General features: G+C 59.9%; 3 protein-coding genes across 15 annotated transcripts; 1 reads left to right on the forward strand and 2 right to left on the reverse strand.

Annotated features, from left to right (window-relative positions):
- Nucleotides 1–494: 494 nt before the first annotated feature.
- PARD6A (par-6 family cell polarity regulator alpha) lies at nucleotides 495–2,202 on the reverse strand. Of its 2 annotated transcripts, none has more exons than XM_010596738.3 (3): nucleotides 2,075–2,202; nucleotides 1,477–1,699; nucleotides 495–1,243 (listed from the first exon to the last, which is right to left on the reverse strand). In XM_010596738.3, the coding sequence occupies exons 1-3, from the start codon at nucleotides 2,135–2,137 to the stop codon at nucleotides 495–497; spliced, it is 1,035 nt and encodes a 344-aa protein (XP_010595040.3). In that variant the 5' UTR covers nucleotides 2,138–2,202. The 2 variants fall into 2 exon arrangements, with proteins under 2 accessions (XP_010595040.3, XP_003417068.3); XM_003417020.4 differs by having other exon boundaries at nucleotides 495–1,246.
- A 140-nt stretch (nucleotides 2,203–2,342) lies between these two features.
- ACD (ACD shelterin complex subunit and telomerase recruitment factor) lies at nucleotides 2,343–5,550 on the forward strand. 3 transcript variants are annotated; one of them, XM_003417126.4, is made up of 12 exons: nucleotides 2,346–2,968; nucleotides 3,060–3,196; nucleotides 3,295–3,385; nucleotides 3,473–3,549; nucleotides 3,680–3,724; nucleotides 3,836–3,870; nucleotides 4,022–4,173; nucleotides 4,256–4,352; nucleotides 4,432–4,518; nucleotides 4,701–5,092; nucleotides 5,226–5,317; nucleotides 5,397–5,550. In XM_003417126.4, exons 1-12 carry the CDS (start codon nucleotides 2,711–2,713, stop codon nucleotides 5,482–5,484), a joined length of 1,551 nt encoding a protein of 516 aa, XP_003417174.3. In that variant the 5' UTR covers nucleotides 2,346–2,710; the 3' UTR covers nucleotides 5,485–5,550. The 3 variants fall into 3 exon arrangements, with proteins under 3 accessions (XP_023412340.1, XP_003417174.3, XP_023412341.1); XM_023556572.2 differs by having other exon boundaries at nucleotides 2,343–2,968; nucleotides 3,295–3,549; XM_023556573.2 differs by having other exon boundaries at nucleotides 2,347–2,968; nucleotides 3,295–3,549; nucleotides 4,256–4,337.
- Nucleotides 5,551–5,567: 17 nt separating this feature from the next.
- CARMIL2 (capping protein regulator and myosin 1 linker 2) lies at nucleotides 5,568–18,832 on the reverse strand. Of its 10 annotated transcripts, none has more exons than XM_064273897.1 (39): nucleotides 18,084–18,831; nucleotides 17,363–17,457; nucleotides 17,201–17,251; nucleotides 16,965–17,027; nucleotides 16,739–16,863; nucleotides 16,529–16,656; nucleotides 16,264–16,334; nucleotides 16,075–16,148; nucleotides 15,860–15,935; nucleotides 15,694–15,782; nucleotides 15,476–15,570; nucleotides 15,311–15,397; nucleotides 15,121–15,233; nucleotides 14,938–15,015; nucleotides 14,730–14,806; nucleotides 14,542–14,646; nucleotides 14,260–14,329; nucleotides 14,042–14,123; nucleotides 13,843–13,939; nucleotides 13,705–13,762; nucleotides 13,387–13,568; nucleotides 12,987–13,149; nucleotides 12,804–12,905; nucleotides 11,440–11,568; nucleotides 11,246–11,359; nucleotides 10,925–11,085; nucleotides 10,761–10,848; nucleotides 10,437–10,565; nucleotides 10,240–10,306; nucleotides 9,572–9,807; nucleotides 8,643–8,743; nucleotides 8,197–8,560; nucleotides 7,990–8,112; nucleotides 7,006–7,042; nucleotides 6,783–6,854; nucleotides 6,443–6,664; nucleotides 6,238–6,318; nucleotides 5,806–5,883; nucleotides 5,568–5,715 (listed from the first exon to the last, which is right to left on the reverse strand). In XM_064273897.1, exons 1-39 carry the CDS (start codon nucleotides 18,301–18,303, stop codon nucleotides 5,603–5,605), a joined length of 4,416 nt encoding a protein of 1,471 aa, XP_064129967.1. In that variant the 5' UTR covers nucleotides 18,304–18,831; the 3' UTR covers nucleotides 5,568–5,602. The 10 variants fall into 10 exon arrangements, 9 of the variants coding, with proteins under 9 accessions (XP_064129967.1, XP_064129968.1, XP_064129969.1 ...); XM_064273898.1 differs by having other exon boundaries at nucleotides 13,396–13,568; nucleotides 18,084–18,830; XM_064273899.1 differs by having other exon boundaries at nucleotides 6,238–6,285; nucleotides 18,084–18,830.
- Between the last annotated feature and the right edge of the window lie 980 nt (nucleotides 18,833–19,812).

Raw genomic sequence — 19,812 nt, forward strand, 5'->3', positions numbered from 1 at the left:
ATGCTAAGAATTGCTATATGGCTGCAAAGGGCAGGGTTGGGCCCCATCATAGAGCGGAGGTCTGAAGTCAGGAGCTGTAAGGTGGGCAGTACCCCTTAGAGCACTCTTCCCAGACACCATTGGCTATGAAAGGGCCAGTCCAGCTGATTCACCCTTTGTCAAAATTAAACATTTTGTACACAGCTGAGTCTTCTTCCATAAAAGCTTTTCTTGCCCTAGAAATGCCAAACCTGGTAGCCCTCCTGCCACTCGTCTGCAAGAAGGTTTCCCCACTGCCTTCATCACTCCTGCTTCATGTCCAGGGCAGAAGGCAAGCTGTGGGATTGGGGAGGAGGCTGGGCCTGGGACACAGAAGAACTATGACTGCATTTGTAGAAAACTTTTTAATGTTCTCCAGGCTGAGAGAGCCCTGTGAGCAAGCTAAAAATCCCTATCATGGAAGTTTCTGCTGTGCCCCAGCAGCCTGGAGTGGCAAGGGGCTAAGTCCCTGCCTGTCAGAGGCTGAAGCCACTACCATCTCCTCGAATGCTACTCCCCCAGCAAGAGCTGGCCTGCTCCTTATCGTCCAGGGAGGGCAGAGAGCTGTGAGCACCGGGAGGTAAACAGCTGGGGTGCAGGTTCCAGCATGGGGATCCCTGGGACAACCCATTGGAACAGGGAGGCTGATGGTTCTCAATGACCAGGTCACTGTTGTCATCATCGTCGGGCTCAGGAAGCCCAGGCTGAGCAGAAGGAAGCCCTGCCAGACGCCCGGATGCCCCCCGTACCACGTTATTGAGCTGGTTGGCTGGCTTGACAGTGACAATGAGGTTGTGGCTGTTGGCAACCATCATGTCCGTCACCTGATCCAAGGTCTTTCCAGCCACTTCAATGCCATTGACCTCGAGAATCTCATCACTGACTGCCAGCAGCCCTGTACGCTCAGCCAGGCCCCCGCGTACTAGGCGTGAGATAAAGATGCCTGGAACCCGCTCCAAGCCCTGGGGAGCCACGCGCACACTCATGCCATCTCGGATGTAGAAGCCTAGAGGGCGATCTGAACCATGCTTGTGCAGCCTCACCCGCCGGTGGGTCTCAGGCAGTAGGTCCACGTCTATGACAGAGGAAACCTGGCGGAAATCTTGGGGCAGGCTGATGAGCAGGGATGGCCGAGTACGAAGGGGTGCTACCGGCCGCAGCAGGAGCCCTTTCTTGCGTCGCTGCAGGGAGCTGGAGCCAAAGGCCAAGCCACTGGAGTCAGCTTCTGCTGTAGGAGATGTGGACGCTGAGATCAGAGACCCTGACCTTCCAAGTCCTTGAAGAAGGGGGCACCGTAACTATTTCCTACCGCTTGGAGGTCAGGCCAAGGGCAGGGACTGCAGAGGGTGAGGCCTTGGCGCCCTGGGCATGGACCAACCTTTGTAGGCAGTAGGAAACCTGCCCTGTCACCCTTCCCCACAGAGGCTGTCCCCCACCCCCATCCTCTATTCCCCTCACCCCGCTTCTGCACCAGCAGGCGCAGCGGTGGGGGCCCGCTGGCCAGGGCCCGGTGCAGGCTGTCGTCGTTGGTGAGGGGCAGCAGGTCGCCGTGAGCATCCGTATAGCCAAGTAGCACGTCCAGACCCGGGATCTGATGCACGGCACGCAGCAACCGCGAGAACTCCTGGAAGCCGCTCACTGAAGCGCGGGGCAGCGCGAAGCGTCGGAACTCGGCATCAAACTGGGGGCCAAGGGTGGGGGGAGAGGAGGGGTCAGGCTGGAGCCTGCGCCGTTTTCTCACCTCAGGTCCAAGGGGTGGGAAGCGGGAAAGATAAGGCAGCCTCAACAGCCTTGAGCCCAGACCTCAGCTCCAGTACACGGACGCTGTCCAAGGTCTTATCCCCGCCCTCCAGGTACCCAGCTCACAGACGGACTTTGGAGGCCGGCGGTGGAAGGAGGGACGATGAATGAGGGAAGGCAAGCAGAAAAAGCCAGAGAATGCAGCGTCGGGGCTAGAGGAGGGAAAAGCGGTGGGGACCAAGGAGCCGGGAAGGGGAGATGAGGGAATTGGAAGCGTCTAGGGCTGAGGCCGGGGCCGAGGCCGAGGGATCCTTACTTTGCTCTTCACTTCGACGATGCTGTCTGGACTGCACGCTGGGGTCCTCTGCGGCCTGGCCATGGCGGGGCCGGGCTGGCCGGGGACGGTGCCCCAAGCGGCCCGCCGAGGCGCAAGTACACAGCCGGGCCAGCTGGCCCGCGCCGCGCCGCCCCGCCCCTGGCAGTAGCGTTCGCCCCGCCCCACGATCCGGACCATGACGTCACGGGGCAGCGACAGAGAGGAACGCGGAGTCCACGTTTCCTAGGAAACAGATGGGGGTGGGAGAAAATCTTCCTCTGTTCTTACGTCATTACGCTAGGATCCGCCAGTCACCCGAATCTAGAGGAAGGGCTCCGCCAATCCGAGGGGATAAGGGAAGTGATTATTTACTGAGTTCTGTCTTTCCACTGGAAAGTGAATCCTAATAAATATTAGCTGAACCCCTCAGGGTCATACAGCACCCAAGTGGCTTCGAACCAATTCACTCGGACTATCCTTGGTTGCGGCCTCCGAGCCTGCCCTTGGTCCCTTCCTGCCTGGTACCACCGGAGCCTTGACAAGCGACCCAAACGTCGGGCCGCTACTAGGAGAAACGGAATTCGGCCAGGACCCAGGCGACCAAACATCAATCTTAAACGGAAGTTCCCGCACAGGATGCACTTGCGCGCACGCGCAGACACTCACACGGGCAGGGCCTTGGTTTGGTCCCTCCCAACCTTCACGCGCTTCCTTTTCCGACGGAGGCGGGGCCGCGGGGGCCGGGGTGCCCGCGGGAAACCCGGATCCGGTGTTCTGCTAGCTGCCACTGCTGTTATGGCGGGCTTGGGAAGTCTGATCCTACGGCCCTGGATTCGAGAGCTGGTCCTGGGGTTAGAGGCACTCTCTGGTCCGCGGCCTGGGCAACTGCTCGAGGTGGGCCCTTCCCCCCTACCCAGGCCCGGAGACCGGGGCGGGAGGGGGGGGCGGCCTGTGCTATACGATTGACTCCGGTCATTGCCGCCAGGTACTGCAGGAGGCGGAGGCCCCGGGTCCGTCCCGTGCCCCTGACGCGTTGTTTTTCGGGGCTGCGCTGCTTGTGTCCGATGGGACCCATAGTATCCGGTGCCTGTTGACGCGAAGGGCCCTGGACACCTCGGACTGGTGAGAGAAGCGCTGCGGGGCCAGCTTGAGGCTTGAACCCAGGGTGGGCGGGGCTTGTGTTGAGCCGGACTAGGCAGTGAGGGTCGCGCTCGCCACAGGGAGAAGGAGTTCGGTTTCCGCGGGACTGAGGGTCGGCTGCTGCTGCTGCAAGACTGCGGGGTTCGCGTCCAGGTCTCCGAGCGCGGCGCCGTGAGTGATGAGGCTGGCTTGGAGGTGTTGCTGGGTCTTGCTCTTCCTGACAACACCTTAGAGTCGCCTCTGAACTCACCCCTCCAGCCCGCGGAGTTCTACCTCCAGGTGGACCGTTTCAGCCTGCTGCCCACGGAGCAACCCCTGATACGGGTGGCTGGTTGGTAGGTGATGCTGTCAGTCTCCTCCAGCCCTTTCCCTCAAGGCCTGGTCAGCGTTGGCATGAGCCTTTTGGGTGAGAGGGCTTGGGGTCTCAGTAACATTGACTGCCTACCGCCCACCTCTTTCCCCCAGCAACCAGGACCCGGATGTGCAGAAAAAGCTCTGTGACTGCCTTGAGTGAGTGTGGGGTTGGGCTCTGGGGCCAAGTGTGGAGTGGCCCAGGGATGACACATTTAGATAGACAAGCCTCAGGGTTATGCCTCAGGTCTGTCTACTTTGTTTCTATAGGGAGCACCTGTCAGAGTCTACCTCCTCCAACCCAGGTACTGGTAGGGGTTGGCCAGTGACCCTAACTCCCCATGAAGTGACCTCTCCAGCTACCACCCCCTGCTTCCTCAATATGCTCTCTTTCCCATCCATCCTACTTTTTTTTCTCTGTGAGCTTCGGCCCAGTCCCTGGTCCCCTGCCCCCAGGCCTGACACTGTCCCAGCTTCTGGATGAGGTGCAGGAGGACCAGGAGCATCGAAGGGCACTTGTGCGCTTGGCTGAGAGCTGCCTGATGCTGGCAGGCTGTCAAACAACACCCACCCTCACCCGCTGGGCCACCTCACACTGCAGGGCCACGGTCAGCCTGGGGCTTTCCTTGGGAAATGTCTGGCTGGGTGAGGAGCTTGGCAAGGACCAGGCTGAGCGTTCGTGTTCCACAGGGAGAAGCCGTGTACACTGTCCCCAGCCTATGTCTGTGCATCTCTCAGGATGACCAGCAAATTCTGAGCTCTCTGGGTCCAGGTCAGAGAGCACAGGGTAAGGGAGGCTGGAGAGGTCAAGGGGGAACCTGGGTCACAGGGCCCACAGTGTTGATAAGCCTACCCTGAATCCCTAGGCCCTGAACTGCCTACAGCAGACCCAGCTCTGCAGGACCTGTCTCTGACCCTGCCTTCTTCCTCTTCCTCCTCTCCGGGTTCCTCAGGTGAGGTGGTGTTCTAGCTACAAGCACTCACTGTTCGCTCAGGGTCCCAGACTGCAGGATGCTGTAAAAGGGTGCATAGCTGGGTGGGGGAAGAACACAGTCCCTACAGACCTGCCCAAGCTCACAGGCTACTCAGCTGGTCTGAGCTGGGAGGGCTGTACTACAGTGAACCCCTTTCTCAGGAACTCCTCCGGAACTCCACGGCCACTTGCAGTCAGAGGAAAGCAGTGCCAGCATTAGCCTTTTGCCTGCCCTGTCCTTGGCTGCTCCAGACCCAGTGCAAAGGGACAGCTCCCAGGCCCTACCAGCCATCTGCTCTACCCCTGGTCCCTTCCCGCCCTGCTCCCCACACCCCAGCTCCCTACACCCCAGCCATGTACCCAACTCCCCATTCCTCAGTTGCACTCCCAGTCTCTTGCCCTTTGGTCGTTTCCCCAGTCCACACAAGGCCCATGTGACCAGGGCTCAGAAACCTACTCTGGAGTTGAAGGAGCTAGGGTTGCCCCTCCAGAATCAGCAGCCCCCTCCAAGGACCAACGCTACCAAGGAAGCCCTGGATCCCAGCCCTGTCTGGGTGAGCACAGCCCTTCTACAAGTAGAGGGTGGAATGGGGTGACCATTGGGTAGATCTGGAAGGGGTGCTAGGGTAGCAATGGATGGGGTTGGGGTCCTTATTAGCTCCTTCCTAGATGTTATATCCCTTTCAGGATCCCCCAAAGAGGCATCGTGATGGTTGTGCCTTCCAATATGAATACGAGCCACCCTGCACTTCCCTCTGTGCCCGGGTGCAAGCTGCCAGGTGAGTGCCTGGGGCTGCCCCACTATGTTAGTCATCAGCTCCAGTCCATACTGACCTACAGCCATGGCTCTCTCCCCAGACTCCCTCCCGAGCTCGTGGCCTGGGCCTTGCACTTTGTAACGGAGCCATCACCAGAGTCTGAATTAACAGGTGTGAGGCCCATGTGAACACATGGGAGTATGTGTGCACACCGGGTCACGCCTGTGGGTGGATAAATAGAGCTCTGCACTGTGCTTTGTTTAAGTTTTTTAATAAAATAATCTCATGCGGCAGGAGGGGAGAGGGTCAGGGGTTGGGACCGCCGCCTCTTTGGTCTATGGCAGGGGAGGGTAGGCTCTGCTCAGGGCTGGAGGGCTCTGTGGGCTGTGGGGGCAGAGGCTCGGCTCCAGGGCCAGGTCCTGCAAGGGTGGTTGGGGAGAGAGAAAGAGTCAGGGCTGGGCTAAGCAGACCTACCAACACCCCCATAACTGGCCCTGGCCCCCACTTACCAAGGCTTGGGGGCAGGGGCGCCTCGAGCTTTGGCCTGCGCTTGAGGACGGGGGAGCGCTGCAGCCGCAGGGGCCGCTCTGAAGGACATAGAGAAGCTTGGCATGGATCACTAAGGGCTTGTCTGTCCAGCCCCAGTCCCCCTCCCCTATTTCCAGTGTATGCGTGCACACATACACACACACACACACACACACACACACGCAAGCATGATTGCCTTCAGGGGCCTCCCCATCCCCTTTGCCCTCCCACCCCTCGCAGAGGTTTGCTCTGCAGGAGATGGAGTCCGGACCGGTAGGAAGAGCCTGTTGTCAGAGCCTTACACCTGGTCTTTTGGCTCTCTGGTTTCTCAACCGCTCACACTGCCAGCCCCTCACTGCCGCCCCACCATCTCCACCCTGGACTCAAGCACACATGGAGGTGTCTCCCCTCACCAGCAGGGGCCTGGAGCTGATCCTCGTGCACAGACACTGCTCGTCGCCCTGCAGAGAGAGGCCATGGCCTCAGCTGGCTGTCTGGGGGAGGTCAGGGTGTCAGGGTATGGCCCCAACAGCTGCACCAACTCTAGCCCTTGCCTCCCACCTTCAGGGTCCCCTAGTCCCCATCCCAGGCCTGGGCTGGGGTAAGGTATATGCCTACCTTCATTCCTGAGGCCCAAGCAAGGATCCTCTGGGAGGCCCAGGCTGTCCGGGGAGGGGCTGGCCCTTCGGGGGCTTGAGCTGGGACATGGGGAGGGAGGGCCTGGACCATCCTGTTGGCCCCAGCCACGACCTCTCATCTCTGCATTCAACTGCTGCCCCAGAGTCTTCCAGGAGGTGGGCTCAGGCCCCTGGCCCCCTGGGCCAGGTCTGCATGAGGGGTCTGCAGGGAGAGGGGTGTCACCCAGGGCCCGGTGTTGGAGGCGGGCCTGACCAATGGTCTAACCCCTTCTTGCCTGCCCCTGCATGTCCCGAGCACACACATATTCACCCACACTTACCTGCAGACACAGAGTGTGTCCGGGACTTAATTGAGATGGGAGGGGCCTCCGTGGAGCTGTCCATAATGTCACCTGCAAGGCAGGGCTGGGGGGCTCAGGCCACAGACCTTGGGAGTGGAAGGAAAACCTGGCCTCTTCCCCAGAAGAGCAAGTGCCTTGGGGACTATCTCTAGGGATATGTCCTCCCCACAAATACACTTCCCTACCCAAGGGTTCCACTTACCATCTGAACCAGCCTTCTTGATCTCTCCATCTTTGCTCTGTAGGAAACAGAGCAGTCAAGCTCCAGGCCTGCCCCATCCCGCCCCAGCCTCACCTTAGCCCTGGCCTTGTGTTCATTCTTCTCATAACCCAGCCACAGAATGTCCACCATGGGCTGGACAAGAACGTGGGAAACCCAATCCCAGTCCTCTTAAGAGCTCATAGTCTTGGATGGTGGACAGTTAACACACAGAAACATCCGCATTTATAGACACACAGATAATAGAATATCTTACTTCTGTGATGCACTTTGCACACTTCAATGTTTCTAAATTTAGGCTGAATCTTCCTTCATAGGTGTTTCTTATTTTCCTGAAAAGCTATGACTAAATGGATGGTACCCAGGGCTGTGGTTCTTATTAGGGACTGTGATCAGAGAGCAGCATTAGCAAGGTGACTATGGAAGGAAGTCAGGGAAGGTCCATAGAGAAGCACAGGGGTGGATGAGGAGGAACCCGGTGTGTCTGCAGATGGTGAGAGGCTGGAAGGGGGCGGGGGGCAGGGAGCAATCCCAGAGCAAAGACCGTGTACGGACTCTGAGGTACAATCCAGGGTGGAGAGCAGTGAGGTCAAAGAGGTGACCAGGGCTGAGACTCCTGCGGCCTTGAAGCAGGGTTAGTGATCTGGACAATTTCTTGAGAGGAAGCCCTGGAGAACTTGATGTTTAAATTGTAGGTAACAAGGTCAGATTTGTTTTCATCTGCAGGGAAAGGGCTATTCCAGGTCGAAGGAGGAAATGTAAGAGGCCTGGGCCAGGGCAGAGGCCAAGAGGGGAGAAAGGTTGGATCTGATGACGATTTTGAGGGGATGGGGGAAGAATGGAACTGACAATTAGACCTGTCTGTGTGTCACATGAGTCTCTTCTCCTAGTCACATATATCATCCACAGGCTGGCACAAGCCATGTCACTTGCCCCTCACTTCACATTTATGCTACCCCAACTCACTTGCTTTCTCTTGCCTTCGGCACCCCCGCTGCCTCGGCTCACACCAATCCTCTGCAGCATCACTTGTACTCGCTGTTCAAAGGATGGGGCCATTTCTGTGTCTCTCCGCTCCAGGGGCCGCCGCTGGGGACAGAGATGCCCAGGTAGGGAAGGGACCCACTACCCTCAGTTCCAGAAGAGCCCTCACCTCCTGTCACCAGGCCTCACCTTGTCAGGTCTGTCACCCAGTGCTGCCTCCTCCTCCTCAGCAGGCAACAGTATCATCGAGTAGGCCTTGCTATCCCGTGTGTAGCGTGGCCGGCTCCTGCGGGCAGGGTCAGGGCTGCTGGTGCCCACCTCAGCCCCACCAGGTTCCTCACCACGGCCTGGGCGGGCTGGTGGCCTCAGCAGGTCCCCAAGTGTGGCTTTCCGGCTGCGGGGAGCTGCCCCAGGGCTGGTCTCTAGGTCAGGCCGTGGCCCTCGCGCTGAACGAGGCTTCTTGAAGGCAAAGAGGGTGCCCAGCTTCTTTCGCAGTGTGCGGGGGACAGGGGTGGTACCTCCCTCAGTGGCTGGGTCCTCCTCGGGGGCCCAGCTGTGGGGACAACCTGAAGTGAGCGGAAAGATCTGCAGGGCCTCCCACCCTCTTCCACCCCCTGAAACTGCCCCTCACTCACAGGCGATCCTGGTGGATCAGTCTTTTGGAGAAGAATTCCTCCACGCCCTCGTCCACGCGGGCACTGAGCCCGTTCCCTTCCTGTGGCAGGGCTGGGGGGACCTGGGAGACATCATGGGGTCAAGATCAGGGCCAAATGCAACCGTGGCTCCTTCCCCCTTCTGTCCAGCAGCCTGGTCTAGATAACTCCAGGACCTGGTACTGGGGTGACCCTGTAGTGGGCTGCTGATGGCCCTCCCACTGGTGGGCCATCAGCAGAGATGCTGGATTTCACATACCCCTCACCCATTACTGGCCCGGGCACACACCCATTCTTGTCACACACCGTGAGCCACACAGTCACCAGCACACTGGCACCCACGCGCCCCCCTGGGTCACACGGTCCCACTTGCCACCCCCTCTGCTCTAAACAGTTCCCTGCAGTACCCCCCGCCCCCACCCCACCCGGCCTGCTGCTGCCTCAGCGGCACCGGCTGCTGCGTCAGACCCTCTGGGGGGGGGCCTCCAGCGGGCTCCTCCCCCCACTGCCCAGTGCCCACTGCCCCCACCGGGACCCAGGCACATACACCGGCTGAACGTCCGGCAGACTTAGGATTGTCCCTGTAGCCCAGCTGCCCCCGGGGGCCCAACATCTTCCAGTAACCCTCGGCGAGGGAGGGCAAGATGGACATCTTTCGCACATCCACTGGTACCAACCCGAGGTGGAGTCCTACACTCAGGCGCACCCAGAACTAAACACGCACACCCATGTCCCCGCACGGGCATCGTCTGGGGTGGGGGGTGGCCAGAAAGAATCCAGGATGCGGCCGCCTCCGCAAGACCAGGTGGCCTTGGGCCCCCATCCCCCTGCTGGTCATCCTCGGCGAGGTGCGATCAAACCACCCACGACCCCCAATTCCACGAGCTCCAGACCGGGGGAAGGGCGCTCACCTGGGGGCCCCCCGGGGGCGGGCGATGGTGGTGCTGGCGGCGCGGCCGCGGCCGGGCCCGGGTCGGATGGCGCAGGGGCTGCCCGGCGGATGGCAGGTCCATGCGAGGCAGCGCGCCGGCGGGGGTACCCGGGGCGGCCGGGCTCGGAGAGCCGCGCGCAGACGGCCCCGCCTGCGGCTCCGCATCTTCCCCTGGAGCCGCCAGCTCGGGCTCCGGCTGCGCTTCCTCAGCAGCACCTGAGGGGAGAGTACCAGAAGAGGGCCGAGCACCGAGCCCGGGAAGGTGGCGGCGGCGGCGCTAGGGCGGCGGGGGACCCGCCCAGGGCGCGGGGAGGGGCCCGGCTGCGCCGCCAGCCCCCCCGCCCCTCCCCCGCTGCCGCTGTCCGCGGTGCTGAGCGCGGCCCCGAGTGCGCGCGGCTCCACACCGCCGGCAGGCATGCGCGACTGGAGGAGGCGCGGGGTGGAGGCAGTGTCCCGACCCTGATCTGCTCAGGTCCAGCTCCGTGCTAATCACAAGGGACCCGACCTTGCAGGATCACAAGGGCCCTGTCCTGGCCTAGTCAAGGGTTAGGGAGTGCCCAGGACGGGGCTGAATGAATGTGTCCCAGACTCAATGGAGCTTCCGCTCAACCCAGGTAACCTCCACCTTCCGTCCAGGCCCTGACTTACTGTGAGTGGAGGGGACCAGGCGAAGACAAAGGCTGGGCTCAGGCCATTTCCATGGAGGACTGTCATCCTGGTGGGAAGGGCACAGACTCAGCCTGGAGGTCGGGGAACAACCCACAAGAACTACCTCCCCACCTTCCAGACTCCACAGCAAGGTGGGGAGATCTGGGTTCTAGACACAGCGATCTGGGACCACCTACCCCCTCCTCCTTCTCCGGAAAGAAGAGGCCTTCCAATTCCCCAGGCCCAAGGGGGGTGGGCTCGCCTCCATCCAGTGCTGATAAGGTTGGGGGCATTGCCACTGTTGCCTGCTGAGCCAGACTCTCCACCTGCAATACCAGGCACCCCAATGATGGGCCAGTAGGGCTTCAGCCATGTTCCCATCTGTGCTACCGGACCTCTGAAGTACCCCTGGACTATCCAGAAGACATTATAGATCCCATCTAGGGCAGGTGGCCTGTGTGTGTGGGTGTGGATATGTGTGTGTGTGCATGCGTGTGCATGCATACACAGCTCCCTCTCACCAGTCGATCTCGGGCTGCATTCAGACCCGCCAGAGCTTGAGCCACAATGCTCTCTTCCAAGGTCTCTGTGACAGAGAGCCGCATGTCTCTGAGGGCAGGGGAGGGCAGAGGTTAGTATACTGGCCCTGCCCCAGCTGTACCCAGCCCAGCCTCATGCAGCCTACCTGAGCCTACTGAAGGTATCTTGCAGTAGCTGCTCTGGGAGCAGCTCTGGGAGGCCACTTGAGCCTGCCAGGACTCCTTCTAGCTGCTCCCTCCAGCCGGGTCCCTGCAGCATCCGTGGGCAGAGGCTCCTTGTTGTGTCCAGTGTGGCCTGAGTAAAGTCCTGGGCAAAGGTCAGAGCATGGTGAGTGTGTGGCTAAGGCCCAAGTCACTTGGCTTCACTCTAACCCTAACAGAACATTGGCTCTGGAGACAGTCAAGCCTACAAGATGGGGGTCAGACCTCCATGTGGAAGTAGTTCTGGAGCAGGGGTACTACCTCACCTGGATGTCTTGGTGGCAGACCTTGCCCACCTGTCCCAGCAGGACCTCCAGCTTCTGCTGCAGCTGCCAGTGATGGCTTGGGGAACTCCCAGCTTTATATAGAATGGGGAGAACCTGGGGGCCAATGAGGAAAAGGAGGTGCAGACTGAAGTCTGACCAAGGGGGGGAGGGTCCTTTTGAGGGGGAAGGCTCACGCTGAGAGAGAAGTTGGCGTTGCGGATGGCATCCTCAGCCTGGCGCACAGCAGCTTCACCCTGGGGTCCAGCCCCACAGCCCAGCAGCTCCATATGCTCCTGCACCGACTGACACAGTTCGTTCACTTCCTGGGGGTGGGGGCACATCAGGGATCAGCCCAGACTAGTCCCCTCTTAGCCTCCCAGACTCTGGTTGCCTCCCTCCCAGGGTGTTGAACAGGGTGAGTGAGGTCCTGAAGCTGTCACCATCATGCCAGCCACTTAGGAACCCTACCAGCTCAAGGAGGTAGAGCAGTGTCCCTTCCTTTGGTTCATTTTAGGGACTTTTTATACACTTCCCATGGGGGTGGAGAAGTGTTCAGAATGAAAAGGAAAAGGAGCTGTTAGTCCTGTCTGTGTTTAAGAAGCTGTCTGTCCACCAACCACGTAGAGGATATACTGAGGGGTGAGCAAAAGTGAGAGTGAGGTGCCCAGAGAGGAGGGACTGAGGGAGCAGGGATGGTTAGGAGCAGAGGAAGGCTGGGTTGAGTGCTGGTCAGGAGTCAGAACCAGGGAGGTCTGTGAGAGCTCCAGCATGGTCAGAGGAGACCTGGAAGGATGCCCCCACCCCTGTCCCCAGTGCTTGGTAGACAGGTGTGTGGGACATGTGTAGAGTGTGAGGCTCCTGCAGGGTGTCTGGTTTGAGATGTCTGGGCTCTGGAGTTTAGGAGAGAAGTAGAATTTGGGGATTGAGAGGTGGGAGCAGCTCACAAAGACAGGGTAGTGGAGGGAGATGAAACAAGACAAGGGGCTGACGAGTTTGGTCACATAGTGGAGAGGAGAGGGGAACCCTGTGAATGGGAAGGCAGAGATGGGGCTGCAACCAGAGAAGAAAATTGAGGGAAGATTTTTAAATACCTCCTGACTTTAACAAGGAGCACTGGTGGCACAGTGGTTAAGCACTTGGCTGCTAACTGAAAGGTCTGGAAGTTTAAACCCACCAGCTGCTCCGTGGGAGAAAGATGTGGCAGTCTGCTTCCATAAAGATTCACAGTTTTGAAACCCTATGGTGCAGTTCTACTCTGTCCTATAGGGTCACTATGAGTCAGAATCAACTTGATGGCAAAGGGTTTGGTTTTTTGGTTTATTTTTACAGAAAAACCTCTTTAAATGCTTAAAGTTAGGTAGCAAGAGGTGTTATCTAGGGAGCTATTTGAGGAACCACTGGTCCCGGTCCAGAGGAACTTGTGTGGGACAAAAAGGACCCAGACATCCTGGCCCCAGGAAAGTGGGACTCTCAGACTCATGAAGTCTCCCAGGTGCCATAGCTCTTCCCCTCCTATCCCCGTGGGTACTCAAGATTGGATGGAAGAGGGGACACTGACCTGCTTCGAGGGGTTTGAGACCAGACCCTGTGGCTGTAGACGGAAGGCGCGGTCAGAAGAGGCGGGGTCTGTGCGGTTGTTCCTCAAGAGACAGGCTTGGATCTGTCGGCAAGGGATATTGAGACACACCGGGGGACGGGGCCGTGGCGCAGAGGAAGGGAGTGGTGGAGAGGGAACTCCCACCTGGTGCACTGCATGTGCTGTCAGCTCTGGGCGGCTGCGCTGCGCCTGGGCCACATCATGCAGTGGCAGAGGCATGGCTTTCAGGCTGCGGTTCTGCTCCAGGGCCTGTGCCACGTCCAGCAGGCCCAGCGCAGACGTGTGGTTCCGGTCCCAGACCACAGACCTGGGCCCGGCCCGGCTTCAGTCGGGGGCGGGGCTCCGCGAGGCCCCACCCAACCCGCTAGCCCTATCGGTTCACCTGGCTCACCAGCCAGCTCCATTTGCTCCGCCTCATTCTGCCCCGCCCATTAGCCCGGTTCTTTCACCCCGCCCGTCACCCGTCCATTGGTTTCTCTCCATATGACCACACCCCTCCACACCAGGCCCTCCTCTCCCATTGGTCCCACCCCTCTATTCTGACCCCGCCCACCGGAGCCTCGTGTTGACCCGCAGAGCCTTGGCTAGCATCTTGGCGCCGGTGTCCCCCATGGCGTTGCCGCTGATGTCCAGCTCTGTCAGGTTAGGGTTGGTGCCCAGGGCACGAAGCAGGACGCTGGCGCCCAGCTTCAGCCGCGACTCAGCTACAGACAGAGACTGCAGGGGCTGGGGTTAAGAGAAAGCCATTGATCGTTGGAGTCCGGTGTCAGCAAGGAGGGCAGGTCACAGGGTCTGGGGAGCGGGAGTCAGGAGGCCACAGGGGTCCATTGGTGGAGGGCCCCGAAAGATGCCGTGAACTCACACAGTCGTCGTCCTGCATGAGCTGGACAATCCGGTGCAGGACGTCGTCCAAGGTCTCCCTGTGGGCAGGAGCTACTGTTGAGGGGGAACGGGAGGTGGGGTGCTGCCTGGGAGGCTCGGGGTTGGGGTGGGAGCTCACTTGCACCGGACGTTGAAGTTCCTCCCAAGCGCCACGTGTCGCAGGGACCGACTCCTCCCGATGGCCAGCACCAGAGTCACCATGTCTGAGCCGAAACCTGGGGGTGGCTCGGGTCACCGACAAGGCAGGGCTGCGGAGGTGGGGCGGGGTGTTGGAAACTGGATGGATGATGGGAAGATGGGTTTCCGGACTGCCTCACCATTATCCGCCAGATTCAGGGAGCTCACGGCGCCCGCGTCGCACACCAAGTCTTGTATCACCTGAGCGCCAGCGGAGCGCAGCTGGAGGTGGGAAGTGGGGTGAATTCAGGACGCACAGACTAAGGGTGGGGCGGGGTGGGCGGCCTCTATAGCCTCCCAGATCCGCCCCGAAGGTGTGGGCCCACGGTGTGCCCACGTCGCCGGGCAGGGCGTTCACCTCACAAGCACTGAGGTCCAGGTGCAGATCGCCTATGTGAGTGTTGAGCGCGAGGCCTTCCAACAGGGCCCTGAGACAAAATGTCACAGATGAGCCGGCCCGGGCCGGGCCGGGCCGGGGTCTGCACAGGGGACCCCCGAGGAGCCAGCAAGCACCAAGAAGGCGAGGCAGGAGGCGAGAAGGTTGTAGGTGCGATAGGAGCGGAGTGAGGCGCTGGAGGGTTGGCCTGGCCTGGGAGGTGACCGCATATGCAGGGGCCTGGCCGAGGGCAGCAACACTGACCTGAGAGCGTCGGGAGGCAGCTTGCAGCTGGCCAGGCCCAGGTGCCGCAGCGCTCCCGCACGGCTGAGGAAGAGCTGCAGCGTGGCGGGCGCCGCGCGGAATTTTCTGGGTGGGCGAAAAGAAGGAGTGGGCTTCCGCGCTCAGGAAGGCGGCTCCCCGCGTTTCCCCGCCCCGGCGGGTCCCCTTACGTGCGGGAGAAGACGTTCCTCGAAGCTTCGAGGTGGGTGAGGTTGGCACAGCAGCCGCGGGACAGCGCTGCAAAGAGCTGCGGGCAGAGGGTGCACCGGCTGGAGAACTGAGCCTCGCTTCGCCCTCCCTCTCCCCTCCAGTCTACACAGTCGGTGTTTCGCCCGCGCCCGAGCCACCTCCCATCCCTCCCACCGCCCGCCCCCTCACGGTGTCCAGAGCGGTATCAGTGCCTGCAAGATTCAGGAACGTCAGAACGTTAGGACGGCTCAGGAAACTATAGAGGCCCTGGTGGGAAGATGGGTGTGGGAGGGCAGAGTGAGGGGCGGCCTTCCTAGGAGCTCCCTGACACCCCATTGCTTACTAGCACCCCCATCTCTGCCCCTGGCTTACTCCATTGTCTTCTGAGGGCCCCAGGGCCCCGGGGTTTGCAGAAAGGTCCAGGTGGGTCAGGGAAGAGTCGAAGGCCACATTGGTAGCCAGTGCCTCGCCCAGGGCCCTCATTCCTGGTGGTTGGGGTAGGGGGAGTCTCAGCAATCAGGCAGACACTCCACCTGCAGCACCCCTTCCTGACCTCGCCTACCTCGAGGTGTCAGCCCAGTCTGAGATAGGCTGAGTCTCCTCAGGGCTCCTGGACGCTGTTGTAGGTGTCTGCTGAGTGCAGCCACACCTAGGGAATGGGGCAGCCAGCCATGTAGGTCTCACCCTCTTGGGCTGGCAGCCCTGAGTTCCCCAGGATCAGCCCTACCTCGGTCATCCAGCAGGTTCCCTGCCAGGCTGAGCTCCTGCAGCCCAGAGCTCGGGTTTCCTGCCAGTGCCTGGGCCAGCCGCCGGACAAAGTCTCTGGGGAACCAGACCCCAGGTGTGAGACTCTCACCCTGGATTCTCAACCCCCTCTCAGGCCACCAGTACTCCAATCCCAAGCCCCCAGGCTCCCTGCCCCAGCTCCCCCCTCCCTCCACTCACCCCCTCAGGCCACAGGTCTCCAGCACCAGCTCCTCCAGGTGGGAAGACTGACTCATCATGTGCAGAATCTGTTCCGAGACCTCAAGGCTCTGAGGACCAGAGGGAGGTTCAGCGCACTGCACCCTGACCCCAGCACCCCTGGCCCCTCCCTGCCCCTATGCCTCACCAGCTTCATGTCCACACAAGACAGGCACCGGAACCACAGGTTGTAGGACAGGGCAGCCACACTCAAGGCCAGGTCCCTGGGTTGGGGGGACGGGTGGGCAGAGCTCAGGACCCTCTGGCCAGATCCTAGGCCCAGCATCCCATCCATGGAGAGACTGAGGCCCAGAAATGTGGGTCCTGGGATCTTCCTCCCCTCATTCTTGGCAGGCTACACACCGACTGCTGAGGTGGCTAAAGTCTCCTAGGCTGAAATGGCGGCAGCCCTGTCCATGGTAGATGGTATCCACATCCTGGACAGGAAGAAAGTGTCTACAACCGGCTTGGGACCACAAGGGGTGGGAAGAGGTTCAGCTCACCCAGAGGATTAGATGTCTCCAGAGCCCCCACAGAGGGCCCTACCCTCACCCACTGAATCTCCTCTCGGAAGGGGAAGCCGTTGTAGTCACACAGAGCCTCATAGGTCTCTAAGAAGCCGCCTGGGGACGTGCCAGGAGTATGATGGGGGAGGAGGGAGACATAAGGACAGAGATGGAAGAAGATCAGACCCAGGCTGGCTGGTGTCTGTGACCCCAGAGGCTCTGTTCAGCTTGGGAACCCCCCAACTCCAGGGTTCTGGGGCTCCAGGGCGGAACAGGGTAGAGCCTCTGAGTGGCCCTGCCTTGGCCCTTACCACAGGGACTGCCAGGTGTGGTGGCCTCTGAGGGGCTGCTTCTCTCCAGCTGAGCCAGCATCGAGGGGGGCGTAGGCCTCCGGAATAGCTTCCTGGGAAGGGGGGTGAAGAAGAGGGGCAAGGGACCTCTAGCCCATGGGATGTGAAGCAGCCTCCCCCTCCCCCCGTTGCCCTCCTTCTCAGCAGCCTCTTGCAGTTGCTGGGCCTCACCCAAGGGCGGAGCGAGGGAAGACCTTCTTGATGGCCACAGTGATGTGCTGGGCCAGCTGTTCCAGGGCGGTCACCCCAGGAAACTCCAGGACCAGCTCAGGCAGAGATTCCAGCTCAAAGGTGACCTGGAGAGGGAGGGCTGCTGGGCCTCCAAGGTTCCGGGGAGCAGGTGGGGGTAGGGGTGAGTTCCAGGCTGCAGGCCCAGGTGCAGTCCTAGATACCTCACCTGAGGGGGTGTTTCCTGCAGTGCCATGGCCTGGACCTCCAGGTAGCTGAATGTGCAGTCCACCTAGGAAGCACCTGGATCAGCCTGGACCAAGCCCCAAGCCCCACCCTCACGGGAGCCCAGTGCTGTTGGAAACTGAGAGCCCAGAAGGACAAGAGGGACAACTCTGCAGACACAGCTCCTAGAAATGTAGCTGCTGGGGGCAGGAGAGGTGGTGGCCAGGCTCTGGGACTCACCCTCAGGGGGAGGCATGTGTGCAGCAGATAGGCTCTCCATCGTAGCAGTGCCTGCGGGGAAGTAGGGTTTGACATTCTGGGCAGAAAGGGCAAAAGGCTCTTTCTGCCTAGGTCCAAGCCCCCATATCCCTGCCAGGCTCTGTCCCCTGCCTGCCGCCATACCAGGACGTGACTTCGATCAGCACCCTCCTGCTCAGGCAGCCAGGCTTTCAGCAGCAGCTCCACCTCCTTTGGCCACAGGAATCTGGTGATCTCTCCTGTGGAAGGGCAGCCTGCTAGGTGACTTTGGCCCTTCCTTGGAGGCCAATTCGTGGCCAGAGCTGTGCCAGGCTAGGGCCTGGGGCTCCTATGTGGGTCATCAAGAAAGGCGTGGAAGGGGTCTGAGAAGCCAAGCCCTCCGGAGGGGGAGCAGGAAGAACTTGCTTTGCGGAGTGCCCCGGGGCGCTGGCGGGCCCTGGTTTGGGGGCCGCACTGTCTCCTCCCAGCCAAGTAGGCGGGAAGGGCCAGCGCTTACCTCGCAGCTCACAGGATATGCCGTCGGGGGTTTGGGCCATGGGGCCTGGCCAGGACGGACGGGGTGGCCCTACGAGCTCCGGCGGGAAACAGCGGCCGGCAGGCGCGCACACAGGAAGCCCGGGGCCCGGGCCCGCTCAGCAGCCACCTGTTCCTCCGGCAGCGGAAGGTGCGCGCTGCTTCCTGCCAGGCCGCCCCCGGCCGGGCTCCACCCCGCCGGGGTACGGAGATGTGGGAGGGGGGCAGAACCCCAGCCAGTTGCCCGCCCCGTCGCGCAGGAGCTTCTCCACGAGGACAGGCCCGGGTGTGGAAACTAGCGTGGCTGAGAGGAGCGCGCGTGGTGCGTGCCCTTAAAAAATTAACCCCCTACCTTCACTCTGCAGCGCAGTCCCTGCCGCGAGCACCAGGGGGCGCTGCCCGCCCGGGGATCCCCGAGGCCTAGCTCGGTTGGTCCCTTCAAGCCCAGCCTGGGGAGGTGAACCAGAGGCCAGACAGCAGAGGTGGAGCGCCTGAGCACTCCGAACACCTGGGGTACGATCCAAAAAAGCCAGATGCCTGGAGGAATGCTGAGTTGGGGAAAGAGGAACCATCAGGAGACAGAGAAGCTAGGGTCTCCAGGGCAGGGAGGGGCCAGAAGCTCATGGAGGGAGGGGCATGTCAGATAGTTGCTGTCCAATCAATTCTGGCTCACGCTAACCCCATGTGTTTCAGAATAGAACTGCACTCCATAGGGTTTTCAAGGTTGCGACCTTTCAGAAGCAGATCACCAGGCCCGGGTGCCTCTGGATGGATTTGAATCGCTAGTCTTCTCTGTTAGTAGCCAACAGCTTAACTATTTGCACCACCCAGAGGCTCTGCCAGCCAAATGCTGCCTTATAAAAGGCCAGGGACCTAGATTCTGGAGAACTCTCAGGAAGGGGCTGAGTTTTTTTCTTCCGATACAATCTAATCACACTCTACTTACAAGGACCAGTCTTCTATCCTGCTCGTAACACAGGCAGGCATAACATGGAAAGTATGTAAGAGGTACAGGGCATTGGTCCCTTGGTTTCTTCTCCATCTTTAGCTACTGCTTCCCTATCTTAAGGCTTGGAGACAGTGGGTGACCTCTATTCCCTCCCCCCGCCCCACAAAAAAAATCTCATTCCCACTTCCTGAGATTCTTCAAAGGCTGGGACAAAGTGGAAAACAGAAACGGAATAGTAGCAACTTGGGGGAAGTGTCCTCCATTCAAGCATCAGGAACATGGTGTGACAGCTAAGGGCTGACAGGTGAAGACTCATGTGGAGAAGAGGCTGTTTGAGTTCATACAAAGGCAAGAGGAGGTGCTGCTCTGCATTCTTGTTTGAAAAGAGAGTTAGAATTAAGATCTAAGACTGCTTCTAAGACCACATGGAATCCACAGTCTGCTTTTAGGGTAAGAACTCAGTAGGTCTCACCCAACTTACGTCAAAGTGGCCAAGAATTAAGGTTTTGAAGGTATTCTGCCTGAACTGAAATCCTGCCTCCATCTCTTACCAGCTGTTTGACAATGAACAAGTTACTTAAACTCTCTGGGCTTCTAATTCCTTTTCTGTAAGCAGGAACTAATAACAAAGTGTTGCTATAAGGACTAAATCCTTATTAAGAGAAGTGCTCACAACAGTGCCCGGCACTCGGTGAACAATCACACTAGCCAAGCCTACCATGGTATCCCCGAGACTCCAAAACAGAACTTACAGAAAGCCCACCTTGCAGGGACTTTTCTGTTTAGAAAGACAAGGATGAGAGAACTACAAGAGGTACCAACTGCCATAGGGCTCCAAACGAGCTGCTCCCTAGAGAGGTAACCCCTAGGCTAGCAGCAACACTGGCTGGGATCAGTCCAGTGAGTGTTCCAGCACTTGTTGGAGCAAGCAGGGGCTGCTGAGAGGGAAATCAGATCAGCATGGAGATCGGGACAGGCCTATGGGGCTAACCATCTATCTTTTGTAACTGCTGGTGGTCAGAACAAACGTTTTAACAAGCGATATCAGAGCCCAAGTGAACACATGGCTCAGCTCCTACAGTCAACAGTGACTCAGTGAGAAAGAGGCCTTCAGCTTGTTCAAGCCTGTCTG

Source organism: Loxodonta africana, chromosome 21 (assembly GCF_030014295.1).
Source record: "Loxodonta africana isolate mLoxAfr1 chromosome 21, mLoxAfr1.hap2, whole genome shotgun sequence".
In the NCBI taxonomy this organism is placed as follows: domain Eukaryota; kingdom Metazoa; phylum Chordata; class Mammalia; order Proboscidea; family Elephantidae; genus Loxodonta; species Loxodonta africana.

Coding starts and splice junctions, on each gene's coding strand:
- PARD6A (XM_003417020.4), bottom strand. CDS start 2,137: ATGGCCAGGCCGCAGAGGACCCCAGCGTGCAGTCCAGACAGCATCGTC. Junction 1,700..2,074: donor TCGTCGAAGTGAAGAGCAAA/GTAAGGATCCCT, acceptor CTTGGCCCCCAG/TTTGATGCCGAGTTCCGACG. Junction 1,247..1,476: donor CCTGCTGGTGCAGAAGCGGG/GTGAGGGGAATA, acceptor CATCTCCTACAG/CAGAAGCTGACTCCAGTGGC.
- ACD (XM_023556572.2), top strand. CDS start 2,711: ATGCACTTGCGCGCACGCGCAGACACTCACACGGGCAGGGCCTTGGTT. Junction 3,550..3,679: donor CTGATACGGGTGGCTGGTTG/GTAGGTGATGCT, acceptor TCTTTCCCCCAG/CAACCAGGACCCGGATGTGC. Junction 5,318..5,396: donor GCCCGGGTGCAAGCTGCCAG/GTGAGTGCCTGG, acceptor CTCTCTCCCCAG/ACTCCCTCCCGAGCTCGTGG.
- CARMIL2 (XM_064273897.1), bottom strand. CDS start 18,303: ATGGTTCCTCTTTCCCCAACTCAGCATTCCTCCAGGCATCTGGCTTTT. Junction 8,744..9,571: donor CGCCCCCGGGGGGCCCCCAG/GTGAGCGCCCTT, acceptor GATGTCTCCCAG/GTCCCCCCAGCCCTGCCACA. Junction 6,855..7,005: donor CAAGAAGGCTGGTTCAGATG/GTAAGTGGAACC, acceptor CCTGCCTTGCAG/GTGACATTATGGACAGCTCC.